Genomic DNA, 25,506 nt, shown 5'->3' on the forward strand with positions numbered 1-25,506 from the left:
AGTTTGAGTTATTTTTTTAAACCTTAATAAACCAGCGTCTGAAAACTCTATTTCAAGGAGTTTATATTTGTAACATTCCAGCAAAACGAGCTGGTTTATTATTCCTCTTTTGTAGCTGATAGATTACAAGTGCCCTCCAATTTGTGGTGGTCTACTTAAAGAAATGAATTCCTGATTTTTTTTTTCCAGAGAACTTTGCATTTTGTGGCATTTTCTCTATTCAAAGCAGAATGTCCATAACCTTCAGCGAAAACTGTGAATGCCCAGCACTTTTTTGAGAATAAGTCCTAGGTTTAAACTCAAGCCTACACAAAATGGAGAGCACACCCTTCATACAAATTATTTATTTTGTGTGGCTTATATTGCATAGAACAACTTGGGTACAGGCAGGGACAGAGTTGAGTTCTCTGAGCACCACTCTGCAGGCTGAGAGAGACCCTTACTTGATCTTCACGCTGCCTTTCTTTCTCACTGTGCAGAGGACAACTGAAGCTGCAGAAGCAGTAAGGATTGTACAGGCAACACCCTCCCTGAAAGACCGTGGCTGACTAGGAGACCACTGTATAGCCTGTGCACTGAATCAGACAGGGAAGTGGTGGAAAAAGAGTTATGTGACTGTGTACCATGATGTGCCTTGATATATAAGGCAACTTTAATTCTGAAATTTTCTAACTTTTTTTTTACTGGACGATCAATCTTAGCATTCTTTAATATGTGTGCAACTTCCTAAATTGATTCCCTCTTCCCTCCCCAAGAAAAAAAGCAGGTAATAGAACATACGGAGCTGTACCGACACCCACAGTGCTGCCTCACAGAGCCTGCATTACCGCATCTCCTTCAGCCCCGAAATCTACAGTTCATCAACAGAGTTAAACTTTTCAACTGCCTTATCAGACCTTTGACCGTTGAGCAAAGAAAGTAATTTCTAACGAGAAAAACAAAACGTTGCCGTCCTCACCACCAGAAGAACTTAAGTTGCCCGTTTTGTGCCTGCTCATTATGGCTATTTAGTAACAGCAAATGGACACGGACGCTTTGGAAGCCCAAGGTATAATCAGGGACTGGAGGAACAGGCCTTTGTAGTCACAGGGCTTTCTGCCCTCACCCTTTCCTGATCTTTGTCCCCACGTGTTCCTCCCTGACCATCTCCGACCTCCACCTTGCTGTAGCTGCCAGGCCCAACTTCAAACTTGTGTTCCAGGCTGCTGCTTCCCTCCTCCCGCGGGCAGGCTCAAAGAGCAGCCACCCCAGGACCTGCCGACAGCTTCTTTACTCAGCTTCTGGTCTGGGAGGTTCAGCACCTTCTGGATGAAGGGAAAAACAATTACAGAGAAAGTCTCGCTTAGCTGCTGCTGACCAAGGTTAGAACCAAGATTGCCTGGAGAAAAGGAGAGCTACAGAAAATTTATCTGTCAAACTTGAGCACAGTAGGGCCTGAAGAAACCTTAGTTTAACTCGGAAATATCTTGGATAAATTTCACAGGCAGCGCAGCAGGCATATCTAAGGATGCAACAGGTAATGAGTCTGCCAAATTTCAAGTCCTTGTTCCAAAGTATGAAAGAACTAAAGCTTTCTGGCCAAACTGTTAAGAGAATTTAAGAGGGAAAAACCTTTTTTATTTTTATGATCTCCTTCTGAGAAATAGCTGAACAACTTTGATTTAAATTTCCCAGAAGAATTCAGGCTGGAGCAGGCAACAAGCACGGAAGATGTTAGCTGGCATAGTGAAGGTCTGGCAAAATAATAAGGTACTGCAAACAGGGTCTTGTAATTCACCAAAAAGACACTTGTGCCTCACCAAATAATGTAGATATTTTCAGTGTAGGCAGTGGATTAACATTTTCTAAAAACATATCAATTTTATATGCAACATATTCTTCCATTTTGAATTTTTTTTTTCAGATTTTGTTGGCGCTTGTCTTGAATGTTTCATCACCACATAATTTTCCTATTGATCTCTCTAAGCTGGGTCTTACAACACTTCTAAATCAAGCGTACCATGCCATTGGACCCTGAAACTGGGAGAGAGAGTCTAGAAAACATGCACAAGTAATAAATAGAAGCAACTGTCTTCTCTGCAAGTATCAGACGACAAAGGGGCTAGGAAACTCACTGATCTAATAATTTTAGCAGGTTGTTAATTTCTAAATAGAAACCCTACAACCTGAATAGAAACATTATTCACACTCCACTTGCTGGTAATTGTAAGTAGATATATTCCCCTGATGGGTTCATTCCACAGTTTTCATTGGATTCAGCACTTTAACAGAAACCAATACCTCAGTGGATCTTCTTGCAGCTTTCAATTCAACCTCTCTAACCCCCAGCAAGTATAGCAGATACTTACTACTTGTCAATGCAAAAATTGTGATGCATCAAAAACAAATTACAGGAATGTTATAAAGCAAAGGCATTTAACATTATGCTACAGAGCTAATTTGCTTTCCTCCACATTTATTTATTCAAAAAGATTCTGTTAATTTCCTTTGATGCTTCCAAAGTCCCACACAATATACATTCACTTTACTGTAGAGTACATTCGGATCTCAGACCACACCATCCAGTAGTCCGTCAGTCATGAGTGGTCAATGTCATACTTGTTCCAAATAAAATTAAAACCGTAGTTCTTGCATAGTGCCATAAGCATTAACAGAGTCCAGGCTCCCCACATCAGTTTAACGCCAACTCTATAATGAGTGAGGAAAAAAGGAAGATGCTAATACGGATGCAGATTTGAACCTTTCCAAACTCTGCAACAATTCAGATGCAGGATTCCAGTCAAGTTTTATTGGTACATCAAGTTTAACCTATTAGCAGCCCCACTTTCCCCCCACCCCAAAAATTCACAAATGAGAAAGTAAGGTGAAGGCCATGACAGTTTATTTGGGAAAACTGTACCTGTCTGATAATGTTGTATGTATACATATCACAGCTTAATTTCCTCCTGGACATGTACATGTCATTAATACTAACCTCCTACAATACTTCAACTGGACCAAGATCAATTTCTTAACAGGTCTTAATACCTCCACGTAGAATTATTTTGATTGTAGTCTGATCTAATTACTGCAAAGACATTTAATAAAATAGTACCTGGCTTAAGCAAACATAAGCCATGGAACTCAGCTCAAACCTAGCTCTTGACTATCTCACATAATTAAATGACATATGGGAAGCCGGAGTACTGCTGGGAAGAGCTGTTAGGGGAAGTGGTGAGTTTTGAATGTAGAACGACACACCATGAGGAAGATAAAGAGCAAATCATCCCTATGATTATGGTCCTTAAACCTTGTTGGGTGCAGCACTCTTTTAATAGCCTGGAAATTGATTCTTTCCTCACTGATTGTCCTTTCTTTTGCAAATACTGATTTTTTTTCCTCTTCATCATTCTGTATTTTACTTCTTTGGGTATATACTAGAAGCACTGCCAAACACAACTTGCGCAAAATAGCAATCTCCAAGCATTTGGGGATGAATCTTGAAACCAAAACTACATTCTTACATTTATTCCTCTAAAACAGAGGTGTGGGGTTAAGCTACAGAAACTCACATGACCGAGCGAAAGAACTGCACATTTCTGCTGCATAGGCGAGGAATGATTGGTACTTAACTTCCTTCTCCAGGCTTTCATTTGTTTAAGTTATCTTTGATTAATTTAATTAAAAACAAAAAAGTAAACATTTTGCTTCCTTGGAAGGTTTTGTTATTTTTGTTTAGGAGAAAAAAGATAGGATAAATAAAAACCCTCTTTCATACTGACCTGTAAGAAGGAAACCAATAGGTAATTCAAGGGAAATAAGCCAGAAAACTCTTTAAAAGATAGCGCTTACGTATATATAAATGCACCCTGCTTGTCAAAAATATTTATACAAAAATTAAGACAATTGTTAGTTCTTGAGTGTTACAAACATAAAAATGCCACCTGTTTTCCAAGTCAGTTCAGCCAAGACTTATTTCAGATCCTTTATATTACTGAACATCCCTGAAAATTTGTAACTTAGTAAACTAGTGAATCACAGTGGAGTTTCAACTCAGACAACTGGCAATGTAGATGCAAGTCTGAAGTTAAACTGAATCAGCAACTGAACAATGAGCAGATCATTTCAAACTGAAAAAAATGTTCCAGCCACATAGCTGGCATTCATATCCCCTTGATATACGTAATTTTTACTAGGCTAGCTCTTCAAATTTCTACTCACAGTAATGCTGTACACAAAAAAAAAAACAACACCCTCACTGTATTATTCATTTCAGGAAGGGAATTAACAGGTATATTTTTGTATATGCGCTTAACATCCTAGTACATGTAACAAGTAGTCTCCATTTTCAGGGAAAGTGTGAATAGATTTAAGTTTCCTTTTTGAGCCAACATTTGTCGTAAGACAGTACTCGCTGTGCAAACTGGATGGCAGCTGATTTTTTTCCAGTCAATGCGAGGTTTCATAATCAGTTCCTGTCACAGGCATCAACCCTTCATTCATTCAATCATAAAAATGTGACTTACTGGAAAAGGAAAAATAGAGTCTAAAGGCACAGAATCACATAGCTGCTCTAGTAGGAGTCTGTAAACAGAGAATTGTTTGAATTTAGGAAATCCAAATCTAGGAAAGTAAAAAGGCATCTGAAGTGGCTTTTATCTAGCCAACTTCCTTAAAGACCCAAAGGGTTTTGAGGTCTACAAAGTATGCACTAAAATACCGTATTTCAAAAAGCAATAAGGCAAATAGTATACTCATTATTTCAAAAAAGTTACAATGGTAGTGTAGGCATACACAGTATAACTTAGCTACAATGCGTGGTACTGTTTCTACTACATAGCCCTATAACTGTTTCCTTTCTACATAACTGGAGATTAAACCGGAGTTCCAGGTGAACACAAAACCATCCTTGTACCACCATCTACCACTGGCAACAGTTCTTCATCATCATCAGCAGCATTGGCTCTGCTGCCTGGGTCACGTTCATGCTGAGGGAAGTCCACAAATCAAAGTTCAGAGATTAAACACTGTCATACTTGTGAAGAGCTTCTTCTAGCTTTTGTGTCACTTTTTGAAAAAAGAGTATTTGCTGTTGCAAGAAATGCTGCATCTGTGATTTAAAGTCCCTCACACGAATTTTGTGGAAATGGTTAATTTCTGCTAGGGTCGCAAAAGAAATGATGTTACAGCGTTCTTGAATGCCCTCAGCTTTTTGGAGCTCCATCTTCCCCTCTTCCACATGCCGCTTACTCTCCTTTACTTTGGTAAGGGCTCCTGTGTAAAGAACAAAACAAAATAGTTGAACTGTGAGGACAATGCAGACTTGACTACTGTACTTTAACAAGTGATTTAATAACAACAAGGATTTGTATAAGGCTCAGTCTAAATGTATTTACATGTGTGCATATATACATATGAATGAAAAGGAATAAAATAAAAGCTTTTTCATATAAAAAATCACACAAGCGTGAATCTTGTTTTAAAAAAAAACCACTTTTTTAAGGCTCTAGCTTGCAAAAGTTAATAAAACATGCCTATTTCACTATCTTAAAAGTCAGTTATGTCCTTCAGAGAATAACTGATAAATATACCAGCAGTGGGAAAAAATGAAACCACTAGAAAACTAGTCAGATCAATTTAAGCCTACATAGACACCAGAAAAGTAACCTCATTAAGAAACTGGACTTTGTAAAACATCACTTTTCCCAATCTTTGTGAAACATCAAAAGGAGATCTGAATACACAAAATCTTGCCAATACACCATTCTGCCTTTACACTATAGATACCCCAAAATTAATTATTGAGTACTAGAGAATTTAAAAGTTTACTTCAAAGTCACAGGCGTCCAGGTAGACCTAACGCAGTCTTGTAGAGCTGGAAGAAAAACAGAGCAAAAGAATCGACAGTCCTCCTTCTCCAAATAGCTAATTAAAGCACACACATCCTACAAAAACAAAATATCACCCAAAACAGACCTACGCAGAGCAGACTCATATAATGACAGAGCACCAAGATATTAATTAAGACATTAATTTTCTTGGACTCAATTTGCCATAGAGCAACTTCTTTGCCTTAAATATTACATACATATTTTATTCATGTAACTAAAACCAATCAGACCAATACCGCTTTTATCTTCTCACAAGATGTTAGTGATAGGACATTTTTCACATCCTTTATGATACGCTTAAGTCACTTCAACTATTTGTAATCCCTTAACTCTTTTTCCTTTCAAATTACACTTCTTATCGTGCACGTGACTACAGTTCACTGACAGGACTCCCTTCACATTGCCTTGAAGAGATGCTTTTCTGTACCCCCTACAGTGACGCTAGCCAGCAAGCTAACAGAGAAACCTCTCTGCCCATCTATTCCAGGGGGACAACCTCCACTCTATCTGCTGGGGGAGCAGGTTTGTCTTCTCGTCAGACTAAATCCACACATGTAGTAAACACCGTTAAACAGTAAAAATGCTGTTCATCAGCAGTAATACTATCTTCTGTCCTTTCCTTCCTGTGGCTGTTTAACAAGCCATTTCGAATGTGCCTCCCCCCTGCGCCCTGACACATCTCTGCAATTCAGATCTAGAGCATGACCTTGTGCGCGGGGTCTGCTGCACGCACAGCGCATTGGGAGGCAACTGGGGAGCACGGCCGCTGCATTTCGTTCAGGCGCTTCTCACGTTCCCCTGCCCGCTGCGGCTCATCCCCTGCCCACCTCCAACCCCTCACCAGGCAGTCAGGTAGAACGGAGGGTCAAGGTATGCTTTTCCTAGAAGCAAGTTAAAATATCAGATTATTTGGCAGACTTGGCAAAAAAGAGCTTGTTGCTTTTTTGAAACGAAATGGGGGTTGTGTCTTGCATTATAAATAAAATCTGGAATTCCTAAAGGGAAGCATGCGTGACTTTTCTCCATTCAACTTCTAACAACAACTTGTTAACTGTTGCGGGGGGTGTTTTTAATTGCAAACAGTCGGAAAATACTTCCTCTGTTATCAGTACTTCTCCACTCTTAAAAACATATTTTTCTGCTTAATTTGCATTTAGCCTGTCTGCAGCCCTGGTATGAGCTCTCAATCACAAGCGTTAAGAAATTCCCCTCTGGTGTGACATACTTGCAGAAAGACCATACAAAAGGTTTTCCTTTTCTTTTTTAAGCTGTGGCAGGGAGGTTATTAACAAGGTAAGCACAGCCCGCAGGCTGCAGGGCCAAGGACGCTGGCATTTGAGTGGCAGAGGCCAGCTCTGAACCCGGCGCACCAAAGAGCTGCCCGAAGGCCAAGGGCAACGGCTCTCCCCGGGGCTGCGCGGTGCTGGCAGGCCTGGCTCCACACCTTCCTGGTCCCCACGGCCCGCCGGCGTGGCGGCTAAAAGCTTGGCACTGGCTGCTTCAGCTGATTGATCTCATCATCTCCAGCCTGGCCCAAAAAAACACCACCAAAAAACCTTTTCCACATGCAGTGGTGCCAGCAGTGGGACCGTGCCAGAAGATCTGTATTTTCTCCTCTAAGGAGTGAGGAATCTGCGAGGTAAGGCACGATCTGAAAAATATTTAATCCCCTCTTCTGCAAAAAGGACGCTTCTTTCAACAAACAAAACCAGGCTTAGCAGAAATTTCCTCTGCGTTCTGTGGGCATGGCAGGAATCCATGCATGGCTGTGAAAAACTGAAATTTGGGACTTACTGGAAGCCAGATGGAGCTGGTTAAATAAACATGACAACTCTTCAGCTGTGATGTGGGAAACAGCTTTAGATGTTATTTCTAGAATGACCAAGCTGGAAGAAAAATACTGAAATTTACAGCATCAGCAACTGAAAACATAACTAAGTTCTGGAGCATGCATAATCTTCGAATTGTTTTACACCAATAAAAACCATACATTATCAAACACCAAACCCTTCCAGACAAGACATATTATGCATTATATGTTTTTTGCCATTAAAAAAAAAAGAAAGATTTATAATTAGGGAAAGGAACCAAAGGGGAAAACTTGCAACCATTAATACTGCTCTCTTAATGCACATGGATTCATACTGGTCCTATAGTGGAATTTCCTTTAAAACCTAGTTAGACTACAACCAGACGTCAGCAATGTATGACAAGAACTTACACACATGCTTAAGTACAAACTTGCTTGGTTTTTTTGAGTGCCTCTAAATGAAGTGTTTATTTATTAGTGAAACAATTAATCTTAAAATAACTTAAAGGACGGAAAAATTTAGCTTATTTTAGGACAATCAAAGAACCTCCCCCAAACACACAGAAATAAAGCCCATGTGCTTTATTTTAAGATGCAAACGATCATTTGTTCTAAAATGTCATTTTTAATTTGTTCAGCATCTACTGAAGTTTGCAAAACTTAGTTTAGTAAACCTCATAACAAAGCATTGTTAGTTTGCACGGCTTGCAGCAGCTTTAGTAACAATAACATAACATATTTCATCCCAAGTTTTCTCCAAATGCTTCTCCATAGCCTACAGGCCTTGTATTTGAATCTACATAAGCAAAACTCTGAGCCGGAGCAGAGATTCAGTGATGTCGAGGGTGCAATGATCCATGCAGGTGTCTAATGGCGAAAGCAGGGAGGAGGACAGGGTGAGGGAATTGGGGAGCAGAGAGCAGCCCCTTGTGTGCATCCATGCTTGAAAACAAGAGTCTTGCTCAGACATGAGTAGGGGACGGGGACGGGCCCCATGGTAACCTCTAATGCCTCCCAGCCTACAGCTCTTAACCCGTCTCACCCCAGGCCGTGCACCATGAACTCCCCCATCTCCATCCTCACTAATCTATCCATCGCCCTCAGCACCTAATCCAGCACCTCCCAGCTCCCGCTGCCGCCCTTGCAGGCTGTTGAAACTAAGCAAGTTCCCTCCGGCCTGGCACACCTGCAGAAATATCTCCTGGTTTCTGAATTTAATAATGTGAACATCTAGTATTGGTTTGGACAATTCAAAAAAGCAAGACGTATTTAAAAAACAAAAGCAGAATTGTGGCAGCCCTAGAAAAGACTAACACGCGTTTTAGGGAAAAGAAACAGAAGGAGCCACCTCCTAATGCATATTAGCTCAAGGAAACCTCCTGCTGAATACGTCTGGGATACATACCCGCCAATGCACTGTTCCCAGAGGGATGGAATACATAAAAATAAATTCTTGGGTTTTTTTAGCTCCAGCTCTACAGATTCTGTAAAATCTTGCCCACACATTTAAAACTTCTGGTCCAATGAAAAGACCTTCTGTCAGGAGATCATGTTCCAGTGATCAGGACTAGCTTTCAAAGAGCAAAGAGGGCCTGGATCAAAGACGCTGCAAAAACCAGTGCTACATTATTTCTGTTATTAAAGGTGGGGAAAAGCAGATGTGAATGCTGTTTTTCATTGCCCAAAGCCTGATGTTAGACAGTGGTGCTCACTGAATGCTGCTAAGGGCTTAAGAGAAACTCGCAGGTTTCAGTGCTTGTTTTGAAGTATGAGATTAGACAACACAAGATGATATAAACACATTTAACAAGGAACATTTATAGTAATGTCCTAGCAGCCAAGACGACAGGGACAATGTAAAATTCCTGCTAGAAATAAATACTTCCAAGCTGTAAAACACACAATACAAACAGCAACTTAAAGGTGTGCTGAGGAGTTATCTGGAAAAAAAGTAGTACATTGAGTCAGTAAGCTGCCCATGCAAACATGAGGTTGCAATGAGGCAGCAAGAGTCCAATATATTCAGGAAAATTAAATAAGAAAAAAGAACCTGAGAGCACTCAGGTTTGGGTCAAACAATGTATTTTCACATCACCTGCATTTTTATTACACCAATAAATGCTTTGAGATTGTGTGAAAGTCAACCAAGGGTGGATTTGAATCCATACTTGAAATTGTACTCACTCTTCCTCCACACTGTAAGTATACATATATACATGTAAACCCATGCTGATGCGTATGCATCTCCAAGCTCTCCAGTTGCATGGTATGATCAGCCTACCAGCAGATAGCCTTACACTGGTTCTTCACACTTAATGTACATGACACAAGTCCAAGTTGCAGCCTGCAACATGACCAGAAGGCAAAAGTTTTGGAGCTCGGCTCATGAAGGCTGCAATCAAGACGGCTCTTCACTCAACTCCTTTGTCTCACCTGAAGCCAGGTCTGCCCTGCCCCTGCCAGCACAGGCGATCAGAAGCCAAAGAAGAGCAGTAACTGCTAAGGGTGTATGATCTTCCTACTGCCCTATCTCTACCTCTCCTCAAAGTACCCGAACATCAGCTTTCCAGTGCTGCATACAGCAGTCAGGAGTGAAATGTCAGTGGTGTCTGAAGCTACTAATCCAAATAAAGACAAGCCCAAAGAAAGGGAATCGTTCAGGGCAGGAGCCCTTTTTGCTCTGTATTTGCACAGTGCTTACTAGAGTGGACATCTGTTTCACGGATGGGCTCGCTCGATTCTTAAAACACACATGCAGTAATTACTGAGACTGTTCATAACGGTATCACTATTTCTGAAAAATCATTGCTGTAGCAGCGATGACTTAACTGCATACAGTAACACTGCACATGGGATGAAACACAAAGAAGCAGCAGCTCAACACTGCTAGAATACAGCACTTGAAGCAGTGGTAAGTATCTGTTGAAGTCAGGGAGGTCTGCAATTCACAGTTGCTCTCAGGAACATGTATCATCTCTTAAGTCACCCACATATCAATGCCTTCAGTATCTCACTCCAAAATACTGAACTTAAAAACTCACCCAGCTTGTAGGAGTCAAGAAGTTAGTTTTTTAGATCCTATAATTGCAATGCCTTTATCACTGCAGTTATTAAAATATTTCTTTCACTTCAGTGATGAATTATGCTAAAAGAGAGCAAATAGATTTCTTTCTCTAGTAGTGAAATAACAGTTTACATGTCAGTATGTCAGTTATGCTTAGTCCAACAGTCTTTCTTTCAGCAAATACCCATGTTCTTATTACTCTACTTCATACCTTGAGGTAAAGAATTACTGCTAAACAACCGCAAAGGGACTGAAAGAAGACACGGGAGACCAAAAAGTTAGTCCTGTGGTTCCTTTTGGTATCTTAAAAAGAACATTATTTTCTGGAGCTGGGGGAGGGAGGGAGAGTGAAGCAGTGAGCTGGGTGCCAGCTCAACAGTATGTGCTGCTCCTCACACGATGGCTCTCTGCCTTTCCCCGCTGGCTCCGGCACTGCCAGGAGGGAGGCGAGCCCGGGCCAGCACACTGCCGGGGCCGCTGGCCATGCTGCAGGTGAGAAGCAGTAACCATGCTGAGAGACGGAAACAGGGCACCTGGCCACCAACTCCTCCAACCACAAACCTGTACTTATTCTATTTGTAGACCCTATTCGTAAATGGTACTGAAAAGGACAATAGCCATAAAAACGGCAGAATGGAGAAAAACCCGAGGAGGGTGAACGTTCTGGCCTTGACATCACTGGTAACTGTGGCAAAGCCAAAGAACCGCCACATTCTTGACCACCGCCTTTGAGAAGTCCCCTTGACCACCCCTTGTGTCGAAGTCCGAAAGCTCCTCTGAGAGGTGGCTCCTTCACGTGGAAGGACAGCTGGGGTCAGAAAACACCGTGATCTTCAAAGAAACTCACAAGTTTGACAAAGCAAATCTCTCAGCAGTGGTATCTCAGAAATCCTGTGAAAATAAAATGACCTGTGCAATAAACGATTTTTCATCTTTCTACTACCAGCAAGCTACAAAATAAAATTTGGTGCATTACTTACTAGAAAGTAAAACAACTTACATTTCCACGCCATTCAGCTGCCCATCATATTAAATTGTCTAACAGTAGGCATGATGTGTCCTTCAACGCATACTATTGAAGGGAGAGCTTTGATCTAGTCTAACACCTCCCTTTGCTTTACTTTTTATTACAAGACACTGTTCTGAGACACCATCTCTAAAGGAAGGGAGAAAACAATATATTCACGATGTTGCTTTCATCAAAGGATGCAAAGGCAGAAAATGTAACTAGAAATAAATTTTCTTCTTCCTTACCTAATGGTGAGGTTATTTAACAACAAGTCTTTGCTTAAAGATTGAAAACGCAAACCCTGGGTAGCCCACGTGCATGCTGCACAGTTTTGACTTACCCTCCTTCTGAAAGAAATGACTGTGGTGGAAACAACATTACTAGTAGATTATCAGTCTAATCCAGCAGACTGTTGCCAGAACAAGCCTGTCTACATGGCCGTCCCACTTGCACCAGATCTAGCAAAGATGATGTTACGAGATGACTCAAATGACTAATCCAATAAAAAACTGCATTTTGCCTGGAGGGGAGGGAGACAGTGGCTTAGTTTTATCAATGGTTTAGCTATGTGATCCAGCTCAGCCCAGGGCTACACAATCATTAGCTCCAACACAAGAGAAGTTGCAGAAGCACCACAGGAGATTACACATAACGTGAAATCCTACTCCAAAAAAAGCTCCCAAACTTCCCTCTCTCAATTCAAAGTGAAACAACGAAATTGTGTGTGGCAGAAGATTTTACTACATTGACAGATTATTTGCGTAAGAACACTCTGAGCACAGATTAACAAAAGAAGCCTACATTAAGATTCTGCAAATTCTTTACATTTTCTGGCCAAGATTTAGAATGGAAAGCAGCATAATGGAAATTTGCCTGAAATTAAAACCAGAAGACTTCTCCAGTAGGGACTCAACTGTATAAAAGAAATGTCACTGCGAAAAAGTACCATTACAGTAATTAATGTAGGAACAACTTGCTACTTTAAAATCTGGTTTTACAGTTTGAAACAGAAAAAAGCAAGTGATTTCCAACATCAACGTCAAAATGATGAAGTCACTTGTTCTTTCTGAAAGTGCCAACACAACAGAGTTTTCAAAACCAGTCTTTCTAATTCAAAGATTATATTCTTCTCCTTAAGGATGCAAAACTGCTTTAACAAAAGTTAGAAATATAAAAATAAAATTGCAATTACTTTAGTATTACAAGGGTTTTTTTACACGTGAAAATGGCTATAATGCTTTTAGAATCTGCAGCCTAAAAATAGTTTAAAAAAGCGAGGTTTATTCTTTTTTATTTCATTGCCCATGAATCAAAAAACCACAGAATAAAATACTACTATCCTATAAATCTAGGCTCACAAATCACAGTACTCTGCTAACATCTACGTTAACATTGACCGACTGCAGGATTATTAAAGTCAGACTGAATTATTTGTTCTTCCAGTTACCCTGTTGCAAAGCTCATTGAAAGCTGTCACACAGAGATGCATTCTTCAGTTCAAAATGAAATCACCTTCTAATCTACACGATTCAGAGATCACGCACAAATAAAACAGTCTTTGCTAGAGATTTCAGAAACTTGATTAACTCTAATCTCATCTGGCGTTTTAACATATACATTGGTTTAATTAATATATAACCGATTAACAATGGTGTTAGAATGCACAGCGTCAAATGTCACCCAATTTTAAAGAACTACCAAGGTTAATGGATGCTATACATGTCTAACTAATCTTTTTTTTTAATTTTAAATGATGTGGTATTTAAGACCTGATTAGACTCATCGTGCCAGTTGGTGTACACACACATAGGAAGAGCATACACGGTCAATTTATTTATCCAGATCTACAAGGATTGTAACCATACCTCTGCATGTTCAGAGGCTCCAAAGTGCTCATGCTACTGAAAAATATTTAAATTATCACATTGGCAATGTGCATTTCAGTTCCAGAGTCCCCCAGAGCAATCTACAAGCTTTGGAGTGCAGCACCGCCCATACGAATGGGTGGATGGGCCATGCTACACCACACCGCTGTGCGAGCAACAAGCCATAGTTTGCCCTTGAAACAGTTGGTAATAGAGGTGAGAACAAGATGTCAAAATAAATGAAAGAAACATCACAGAATTACCAGTTTATTGCACCTACTGCCCTGCATAACCCCATTAATAAAACACGAAAAGCCCATAGAGCTAGGTAACCGCATGTAAAAACTGTGCAAAATTAGATGGAAGTTTTCCATTCAAATCTTGACTGTAGTGACTTTAAAACTAATATCTCTTTAGATGTATTGTACACAAACAGTGTTTTAAGCAAACAAATGACCTTATTTCAGCCACTAAAGCATGTTTAAACTGCGTTCATGAGTAGTTCTGACTTTACAGATACCTACAGTGATGTCTGAAAGGAAGCCTGTCAGTAATAATTTTATCTTAAAATCCAGCTAAATTGTGTATATTGCTGTCCTTTACCACAAACATAGCATTTTGCACCACTGCCTGAGAGGCAAACACTAGGTAATGCTGGTTTTGCCCAATTCTAAGGCAGCCTGTACTTTTCAGCACTCACATGTACCATTTAAGGAGTTTTTCTTTGGTGTGGCTTCAGCTGACACTGCAGACTGCAGGGACAGAAAGGAGTGAAACTTGAACTAGGCTGGTCACTAGAAACACAGTACATTTGCCCGTTAGAAAGCCAGTCACATTTTTCAGGGTGGACACACTTGAAAATTTAAGCAATCACAATTTGCAGAAGTACCAAGATGAAACCTTTCAGTGATTTCAAGTACTTCTTACTACCTTACATCTGAAGAAGGCATCAAACAAGCTTTTAAGATAAATCTCTGTTTTTCCAAAATTTAAGTTGGTCTATTACAGTTCAGTCGTCAAAGGTTCTGAACACTAGTTGCTCCCAATTAGGATGCTAAGAACAGGCACTTTTCTGCTAGAATGATGCTACAGGCTCTTAACAGCTTTTGTAAATGCCCTGTTCATAATGTTGACTTCAAGACAACAACCTAAATCAGAAATGATGCTGTGCACGTGTGATGTAAATTTATTTCAGAAATGATGCTGTGCACGTGTGATGTAAATTTATTTTCAGTAAAACTGGTTAACAGCATATGAGCAGAAATGTGTCCTCTGGATCTACAGAAGACAAATATAAATCACGGCCAAAATGGATGTAAGCATCGTTATATCAAATGGTAACTTCTTCACAATTTTCTTAAGATTCATCGGATGTGGGTGGACAGGAGAAGACACGTTAACACTGCACATCGATATCCATATAAGATTATTGAGAGAAGCAAGTATAAATGCAGGTTCCACCGACTCATACGTCCCTTCTTTATTGGGGCTCTATGAAAGACCTGCTTTTGGATGTTGTTCTTGGTAAAGGCTGAAGGGAAGCAAAAAGCGAGCACATTTTATGGCGTTTGCTTGTCCTTCATCATCTGCTTAGCTCCACTCCTGTCCTGAGATGAGCAAATACAACATGCATAGACAGTAACAAATTCATATGAAAAGAGTCAAGATCCAAATGAAATGCAGATGCTGCTCCACTTTTTCTAGTACCCCTTAAATGCTCTCTCTTAGAAATCTGAATGCTGCAGTATCTCTTTAAGGACAAAAAGAAGTAGACTCCTTGTTGCAGGCAAAATATGCAAGGTAAACCATCGTTAATGTAACCAATTAAAATGTATTATATAATACAAAAGCAGAACATGCGAACGTTATAATAATATAATGCTATATTAATATTATATATAAGAAATGCTATACATTATGTATTGTTGTATTATGTTAATAAATTTAAAATTATAATACATAACTTTATTAAATTAATATATCAATATAGTGCATATTATAATCTAGAGAAAATATTATAGTTTTTTAAAGGCAGAAGAGAATTTTCTGTCTTTTTAGGAGGAAGGGATCTGCCCCTTTGAGTTTGGGCTTACACAAAACTGCAAGCAACTTGAGAATGTAGTGTCATGATATTTGGTAAAATGGTTCTTTTTTCAGTATACTGCTAGGTAGCCAGTATAACTATCCATGCATGTAAGGATTCAAAATGGTAAGCCTGAAAAAACTAGAATAGCAAGTTGCTTTTTACTATGGGACAAAAAAGCAATGTAAACCTCCAATCATAGCATGAATCTGCTTTTCACATTGTTATGAAAGAACTGCATGTAGGCATAAAAAGGGTAGTTCAGTTCATCATGATTACATAAACTGTCCACCTGTGACGCATACCTACCTAAAACAAAGGCTGAAGCAATGACTTCTTCCTGGTCTGCTACAATAACAACCCAAAGTCACTGACAAGAGCTGCACAGTTTGTTTAAATGTATATATTCTGTCACCGATTTAATGAGATTCCACTCCAAAATTTAAAACACACTTTTCACTAGGCTTTTTTTTTTTTTATTTTATTTAAATCCTCCTGGCCTTCATGAAAAATATAAGCAAGACTGTGCAGAAAGCATTTGCCATTTGTTTGCTCTAGTCTCATAAAACTCATGTTTTGCCGGCTAAGCCGAATGCGATTTCATTTTTCTAATCAGAACTTTCAAATTCTGTGCTATTTGAACAAAGCAATTTAAAAGTAAGGTACCAGGTGGATGAGTTTATACAGTCTGCACACATTAACTTGTCATTTTAACTGTTCAAACAAAGTTTAACAATGCAGTCATGGAGAGAGGCTGGAAAGGCTGAAACATGTCCTTGTTTCAAAGGTGACTTGCAAAATAGAAAGATCAGCCAGCTTGTTTGTTTTTGATAATGTGCTTGCAAAGACTTGGGAGAGCTCTGAAAGCTACTTTCCGTTTTCAGTCTACCAATTCTTGTCTTCCCTGTTTGGATGGAAGTCCTTGTAGCAAGACCTGGAGTCTCTGAGCTGCAAGAAAACCATATCACCATCTAGATTCTTCATAAGCTTTGAGCTGAAAAGGTGTTACATAGTCTTTGAAATAAAATTACTTCCTCCTTCTACAAAATAATTTTTAGTTCTTCAAGATCTACACTGTCCTGCTACTCTCTAGCTGCCCACAAGGTCTTCCCAGTAGACAGGGCCTTGCCGCCTGCGGTGAGCAAGTACCTGTGAGAGCACAAGAGGTGACAATGCACTGCCTGCAGTCAAACCTACTACAGGTGTGAGCTCTGATCAAAACCTCTCCAGCCTGCTGGGACTAAGTGAGCAGCCCGGATAGACTTTCTGGTGTGCACTAACGCACGCAGTCTCCCCCACGGGCGGAACAGTTACGTTCTTTCTCTGCTACCGGCTGTTTTTGAAAAAAATCACTGGGGTTTTATCAGCTATGAAACATCTCTCTGTCATCAAATGTGTATGATATCAGGCTAGTGGGTTTCAAAAGGTAACAGGAAAGAGAGAGACATCATGACTGCATGAATCTTGCTCCCTTAAAAAGCTAAGGGAAGAAGAGATTACAGAGGGAGTGGAAAAGAAAAAAAAACCCAAACTTTGAAAAGACCCATGCATCTTTTAGGTAGACAGGGCATAGAAGTCCTTTTTCTTCTCTTTCTGTTTAATCTTCTTCCAGTAAGGCTATTGTTCAATTTTAGTGTTGTTTATTGTTGTCCTCTGATTTTACACACACCAAGGAAGCTATGATTTTATACAGTTTCTAAACGTGAAGATTCTTTCACATTTTAGCCACCTAAAAGTCTCAGCTTCTTCAGGTTACCCTTAAATACTGGGAGGTAATACTGGGTGATTCAGCAGCAGGCAGACAAGGCTACATCATCGCTGTAACAGCAATGGGGGGGCTGACAGGGCAAAAGACACAAGTCATCCTGGAGCAACGCATCCCTTCTCATCGAAACAGATGAAATGTAGGTACCCATCTCTCTTTACTGTTGTAAGGGTCATCTGGCTAGGATTACATGCCTAGCTCTTAGCCAGTAGCTACCCAAGTTGAACCCCTTGCAAAGTGTATCTATCTGAGGGAGGGGAAAAAAAGAAAAGGTGGATAAAAGGAAAAACAGAGATGGAAAAAACATGCCTGCACAACAAATTTAAGAGGTTAGAAAGTAAGCAAGAGAGCAGAGCCCTGCTTTTACACTGTGATATAAAATTTTAGGTGTGAATTTGACCAGTCTGATTTATTCGTGAAGACACATACCCCTCCTTCCCCCTGCAAAAAAAAAAACATTGCTGAAAATGTTACAGAGAGTTCCAGGTTTCAGGGTTGTTTGGGTTTTTTTGATGCTTGAAATTTTGATGCATTTCCAGCTGGAATGTTTTTTCGTCTATAATTTTGTAAGATATTCTAAAAACACACCCAGCACATTCTTTAAAGCCAATGTCTGCAATTAAGTTTGCTTCAGGTAAATAAGACCATTTGCCTTATTTTACTTTTCACAAACAGCGATCAGGAAGCAAAAAGGTCATTCAGATGGTTTTTTTAAATAATTCTCTTAAATCTTGGCATGCAGAGGAAACAGAATTGCTGACTACCTCTTAGAAGATATTTAGAGCACTTTCTCAAATCTGTTTTGCAAAAATCATAACCAAAAGTTTGTCTAGAGTTAAACAACATAATGTTAAGAAAAAGGAGAAATCTGGAAACCAGAGATGAAACAGCAAGTTAGTCAGTATTTCCTCCACTGCAGGAATCACAAAAGGCCAATTATAGTAATTCCTCAAACAAAACTTGAAAGAAAGAAACCCGAAAACCCGTAACTTCTCTACTCTCACTAAGCAAATATGAAGACAAGATAGCCAGACAAGCATGAGTTACAGAACTAGCATACACTATCTCAAATTCTTACATGTGCATAGATTTTCTGAACCTGAACTTGCACGGGCCTGCAGTGAGCATTTATTTTGAAGATTATTGAAGTCAGAAGATCTCATCAGTTGAGTGAAACTCTAGTAATTAATATTTAGGAATTATTTTGCCAAGAATGCCTAGGGAATTTCCACAAGTAGACTTTAAAACACAGAAAAGAAGGCATTATCCATTACAAATGAAGACGGGAGGCTGCTTTTCTTATCAAAATTAAAGCAACTGAATCTAGTATTTCTTGAAAGATACACCAGTTCTGCAAAATGACAAAAGTGCAGCTTAGTTTTTGAGCCTATTGAACTTAACATTCCTCTTCTACAAATGTTTTGCCAGAGGCTAAAGAAAACTGAGTACAAGTATATGTCTAACATATTTGGATCTTCGACTCCAAAAAACACAGGTATGCACAGGAATACTTTCATGCAAGCACTTTAGAAGCATTTACCTGTGGGGGGTTGAAGGCTAGATTCATACAAATATTTGGGTGCTTAGATGCTTGAGACACCACTCTGCCATCATCTACCCCTACAGATACCAGTTTTCCCCTAATTGCTTAGTTTTCCAAATAAAACCTATGAAACAGCAAGTCATTTGTAAGGGATGCATGCCTGGGGACTGATATGCTCTATGCCAGACTCAGGGACTCTCAAATGAAGCATTTCCAGATGGAAACGTGGGGTTTCAACATGGCGTGTTCTTCACTGTAGGGCTCAATCCAATGAATCTTCAGACCTGGACTGGAGCGCACATGAAACCAGGTAAGGTCTCTCACGCAACACTGACAAGTTGGTCCTCAACTGACATGTGGGACAGAAAAGTTCAAATCCTTCCTCTGTCTCTTCTGGAGCAGGAACTTTAACTCTTCCTTCCCTCACAGAAAATTCCTTAAACACTGCGTGCTCAAGATGAAGGAGGCAGAGGGAAAGGAATCTTTTAAAATGTCCTATTGAAGCTACGGCCATTTCATAAAATATGTACAATATTAATAAAATAATAAACAGTTTGAAAAGATTCCCACAGTCCATTGGTTCACATTTTACACAAGTGACCAAAATGACAATCCCTTTCTGCACACTTCAAATCACGTAGGATGTCCTCGCCACAGGAGGCAGAAAGACCTGGACCCCAGAGCACTCAGAAGCACAACAGTTAACACACTTTCCTGCTGATAAGCAGACGAAGCGACAGTGGGTCTGACACGGCTTTGGTTCATAATTCTAGGAGAAAAGACAAAGCCCAAACGGAGGGAAATTTTCTGTCTCTGACTTACGGATTCTCTGTCCTTCTTCCTGCAGAAGTTGCAGAAATTATTAAAAAACCCCAGAGGTCCAGACTTCTCAGTCCATACCACAAAACACACTTCCAAATCACATTCAGCAGCTGTTCAATGATCTGCAGTGGAGCAAACCCGTATCAGGACAATGCCGTTGAACATTCTACCAGCAGACATGGGCATGTTTTTGGCACAGCTGCCTTTATATTCTGGTCCTTCTCAGGTCTAGGGGAATATAGAAATGGAGTCTAGAGAAGGCCTTGCTTTTTGTCTCAAGTGGACAATATATTTGCACTATGTAGAAAACAAAGGAGAAGTACTCCTAATCTCAGAGTTCATCTTTTTAAAGGCATCGCCATGTAAGCAATGCATCAATCAGGCTGCTCTTTCTACCACTTCTAAAGGCACTTCGGGGTCATTCTTTGGGGTCATTTTACTGCATGAAGAAGTGGTACAGTAGAAAATAAAACACTTGAAGAAAGACATGTCAACTCTATTTTTCAGATTATATACTATCACCAACAGATATTTGTTTAGTCTATACAGACAATAATAATTCTCAAAACTGGGAACTATCCCAGATAGTAAATTTAAAAGAAAGCTCTTATGTTTGAAGAACACCAAACAGTTCATATTTTCATCTGAAGTTTACAATTTGGAATTGAAAAGTTATACCTTGTTACAAGAGTAATAAAACAGCAATGAACTGGGGGTAAAAAACATCTTCCTCGCAGTCTTCCTCCAGTTTGCCTGTTTTGTAACAGGAACGACAACAACAAACACGTAACCCGGTTCTAACCCTGTTCCTACCATGAACGTGGACACTCAAGCGACCCACTCCTCAAGCCCCTGCCATTTGCTGATGGTAAGTATGTACCAGGGGTAATACTGGGTTGAAGGCAGTGTTAGTCCAGACGTGCTGGAGCATTAACACCTGCACACAGACAGGCTGTACGTTTCTCCAAGCAGCTCCAGGACAGTGCTCTGGCACAAAATCAACTCTACATACGTCATGCTCATGCACTGCTCTAGTGGAAGCTCATTTAGATGAACATTCCTTGGTTCAGCAAGGTAAACCTAACCAGTAAGTGCAAATTCAAACAGACATATAAAAGAAATAGGGTGGAGTCAAGCACGTATCTTATTATTCCCAATCCTCTCTTCAAAGTCTTGTCTCCAAAAATACTGCAGTGAAGAACTCTATATAGCCTTAAAGCTTGAGGATATATTATTTAAATAGTATATATAATCTGCTGGTTTTTTCCACCTAATAAAAAATCTTTCCCTTTATTTTTTTCAAGAAGCTTACAGATAATCCTATTATTAGTTGACAACTCACTTTAAAATGCTCTGCTCTACTCCCAAAGACGAGGCATTGCCAAGGCCACCCTTCTCTCCAAATTTAAGATACTTGAAAGTTGCTATCAGAACACACCACAGCAGCTAGCAGAACAACTCCTCAAAGGTTAGACTGCACACTTCCCTTTTCTCTTCAAAATAATATTAAGATTGTTTAAGTTTCCACTCACAATATTCAAGATTCGACAGGAGAATGGAAATCTGACTTTGATGCATGCAATTTTTATGAAAAGCTTACTTTCTTAAACAACAACAAATTGTGCACTTTGTACCAACTCTGTTTCCTCAGATTTTTCCAGCAATAATGCATACCTCCCGCAAGCCTGCCTTTTTGATCTGTTGAAAAAACTTCCAACTCTTTTATCGTCAAACTCAAGGTACTGTTCCAGATGCAAAAACCCTGGAATGTCACATAAGGGCACAAAAGTCTGATTCACCATGACTGACAATTCAAGCTCTGCCCCTTGGGATGCAGAACACCACTTATGTTAATAATTTTCAATAAAATAATTTTTTTCCAAAATAATTTTCAATAAAGCTCATGCTTTTTCTCAGGTAACCGTTACACACATCCGCTTTTGCAGAGCAATATGTGATGTTTTCTTGGTCTCTTTTACAGCCCCAATCCCCACCCAGCCCTGATTTTCGAGTTGAAAACTACAGGTAAGGAATATAACAGCAAAAAGAAGGAATGATGGGCTAGTCTTCTCACAATGGTGAAGAATATATGAACATCATTAATTTCACAGCAGGGACATCATCTACACTTATATAATGCTACAAACTTGTTTATCTGAACAAGTGTCACTAGTTCTATACCAGATGATTCTTCCATTTCTGGAGTTTCTTTCTGACGGATCACAAAGTGCCATACTAACAGCAACCTGAACCTCAGAAGCGTGTTTCAGCTAGAAAGATGCTGAAAGGATAACAGGCGATCAACATCCTTTTATGATAGTAAGGGCAAAGGATGAACAACTCCCAACTGAGAACTCCATGGCAGACCATTAATCTCACAAAGGCACCAGGAGAGTTTAATGCATGGCCGAAGTGAGAAATCCCAGCAGCTTTAAACATTTCATCTGACTGTCTGACACTGCAAAACGCACACACCACCAGACGTACCTCAAACAAGGTGGTCAACTGGAGTACCTGCATCTTCAGATTAGTTCATATTTTTTATCTACTAGATCAGAGATTTAAGATACCTAAGGTACATCAAAGAGTAATAGATGTTTTCATACCACTTTATCTCCAGGGTTTGTAAACAAGCTCATTAATCTTTAATGTATCAGCAGTATAGGCAGATGTGGTTTCTTTCAGAGATACACAGCCAAACGCAGCAACCTCTGACCAGTAAAATTCCCAACGACATCTAGACCTTTGGCACAGAATGAAAATTGTCAGTGATGTGTTTTTTTGTATTTTTAGCAACAGTCTACCTGAGTAAACATGGAAATATTTAACCCAAGACTAGCAAGCCAGATGCAGGGCAAAGTCAGCCCTTGGTCCCTACATCTGTGTGCATACCACTGATACATAAAACCATCGTTTCAGAAAACATGAAAAGGTGTTACCTTTCTGGACATGGATGATGTCTGGAAAGTTGGCCAAATGCCCCTGATACAGCGCTAACAAATCCATCACAGGATCTAGGTCCTGCCGGGGCTGATCTGCAAAGAGGTCCCCGATGGCATCGTAGGCTTCTGCAGTGAAGGCTATGGCTTGGTTGAGGCCAGCCGAAAAGGCCTGCTGGTCCAGCTCAAACGCTTGACTGAGGCACTTAAATGAGTGCCCCACCTTCTGGTATTCCTTCTTGAAACCAGTGACTTGTTTGCGGGCAAACTCGTTGGCTGTGTGATTAAGCTGCAGGGCGCTTTCGTCCATCTTCTTTGTGAAGGCTTTGAAGCCATCCACCTGGCTCTCCACCTCCTGCAAGTCCAGGCCGGCCCCGGGGCCCGTGGGAACACTGATGGTCAGGAAAAAGTTGGCACCCACCATCTCATCCTTCTCAGCCTTGCGCTTGCCTTGTTTCCAGGCCTTCTCATCCGTGCTGGGACAGGTGAGGAAGTGCTGGAAGGCATCGCACTGAGCCAGCACGGGGTGGCTGCACATGTGGTCCATCCACCAGGCCAGGCCTTTGCGACGTTTGGAGATGAAGTCCTCCTCGAAGCGGCCGGTGGCCTGCTTCTCCGGCAAGTGGGGCACGGAGATGACGGGGAACTTCTCAGCCAGGCGCCCGTAGAGCCAGTCAAAGTGCTTGTAGCGGCGGTGCACCTGCTGCCCGGTGTGGCTGGGCACCAGCTTGTAGGCGATGTAGCTCTTCATGCCCTTGAACTTGGTCTGCTTGGTGGGGTCCTCGATGGAGCACTGGAAGGGGTAGGGGTTCTCCTGCCACTCGGGGCCCCGGGGGCCCAGCACCACACACAGCTTGTCCCCGTCCTTCACGAAGCCCGACGCCTCGCCCAGCACGAAGGCCTCCCCGCCAGACTTGACGAAGGTGGAGAAGCGGTTGAGGTTGCGGCTCACCGTGGCCGAGCTCTTGGCACCGCCGCCGCCGGGCGGGTGCGGGTGGCCCGCCGGGTGGCCACCGCCGCGGGAGCCCAGGGAGAGCTCGGACCGGGTGGACAGGCGGTAGCGGCCGGAGGCCCCGCCGCCCGCCGCCTCGTAGTCGGGGTAGGAGCTGCCCAGGGCGCCCGGCTCGTCGGCCACGGTGGAGCTGTCGTCCCAGTCGTCGTCCCAGTCGTCATCGCTGCCCTGGCTGGGCTGGTAGGAGCCGCCGTAGGGCGCCGGCGGGAAGGGGTACCCGGCGGCGGCGGGGGGCAGCGGGAAGGGCTCGGGCGCCGCCGCCGGCGGGGGCTGCTGCGCCGCCGGCTTGAAGGCGGCGGGGGGCGGCAGCGGTTCGAAGCCGCCGGCGGGGAGGTTGGCGTAGCGGGCGGGCGGCGGCGGCTCAGCGGCGGGGGCGCGGATCACCTGCACGTAGGAGGCCGGGAAGAGGCCGCGGTCGCCGCGGCTGTTGACGCCCTCCAGCCAGCCCTCGATGTCCTGCTCGCTGCAGAGGCTCAGCACCTCGTGCTCCCGCAGCGAGATCTCTCCCGGGTTCTCCGACCTGAAGTCGTACAGCGCCCGGGCCCGCAGCGCCATGGCCCCGCCGCCCGACCGCCCGACCGCCCCCCGGGGGGGGTCCCCGCCGCCGCGGTGCCGCCGCCCCTCACCGCGCCGCGCCGGCGGGGCTGCGGCAGCAGAGCGCCGCTGCTGGCTGCTGCCTCCTGCCTCCGCGTCCCGCCGGCGGGGAGGCTGCGGCGGCTGGCTCCCCGAGCTCCGCTGCGCTGCGCTGCGGCGCGGCCGGCTACCGAGTCCCGGCTTCACCCCGGCGGGCGAGGCAGGACGCGGGGGCCGGGCCGGCGACCGTCCCACGTCGCCAGTTTCGCTAATCCAGAGCCGAGAGGCAGGGCGGAGGAGCCGAGCGCAGAGCGGCCGCCCCCATCGATGGGCCCGGCCCGCCCCGTCCCCGCCCGCCCCCTGGCGTCCGGCCGGCCGCGGGGCCCCGGGTGGGGCGGCGGCGCGGGTCCCCTCTTGAGGGTCGGGAACCGGGCTTTGCAGGTTGTCACAGCTGCACGTTCAGCCTCTTACAGTGCGGTGACCGATTTCCGACAAGTCTGGCAGATTTCCAAACACGCAACGACTCCTCCCGACCCCCCTCGGAGGCGTCTCGGCGCTCCTCCAGGCTTGGCCAAGAAGCCCGCGCGCCTCCCGGGGAGCTCGGACGTCCCTCCGGGGTTCCCGCGGGGTGAGCAGGACGAGCCGGTGCTGCCGCTGCTTCAGCTTCCCTGCAGGAGGTGCGTCCCGCAGGCGCTTTTGGGGGGCTGCCCTGTTTATGGAGGTCCTGCAGCTGCATGTTGCTGACAAGGAGAAGTAAGGTTAGAGTTAGGAAAGCGTGCATTTTACGTGCGGATAATGTGTATTTTAGCCCGCTCGAAAAACGTGGTCGTGCTGCTGGTGTTGGTTTCCTGTGGCACAGCCTCAATCCCATCTCCCCTCTTTTTTCCCTGCCCTGATCGATTCCCCTTGTTACTCCTGTGGTCCTGTGTTGTCTAATCACATAGATCCCATCCCACCAACGATCTTTTAGCTCTCTTTGGATCCCTGGATACAAGTTTCTCTCAAGATTTCTGCCTGCTCATGAACAATTAGAAAGAAGTCCTCCAGAGGAGATGTGCCTGTTTGGTCCCCAGTTCTTCATGCTTTCCCATCAGCGTCCTGCCAGATATGCAGTTGTTGCTCGTTTCTCCGACGTAGTTCAAAGTGTATGT

General features: G+C 42.6%; 1 protein-coding gene across 1 annotated transcript; it reads right to left on the reverse strand.

The window, feature by feature from the left end:
• Positions 1-1,899: 1,899 nt before the first annotated feature.
• Positions 1,900-24,337, reverse strand: SNX18 (sorting nexin 18). The gene is made up of 2 exons (XM_075136834.1): positions 22,771-24,337; positions 1,900-5,253 (listed from the first exon to the last, which is right to left on the reverse strand). The coding sequence occupies exons 1-2, from the start codon at positions 24,335-24,337 to the stop codon at positions 5,000-5,002; spliced, it is 1,821 nt and encodes a 606-aa protein (XP_074992935.1). The 3' UTR covers positions 1,900-4,999.
• Positions 24,338-25,506: the final 1,169 nt, after the last annotated feature.

The sequence above is a fragment of the Calonectris borealis genome, chromosome Z, assembly GCF_964195595.1.
Source record: "Calonectris borealis chromosome Z, bCalBor7.hap1.2, whole genome shotgun sequence".
NCBI lineage: Eukaryota > Metazoa > Chordata > Aves > Procellariiformes > Procellariidae > Calonectris > Calonectris borealis.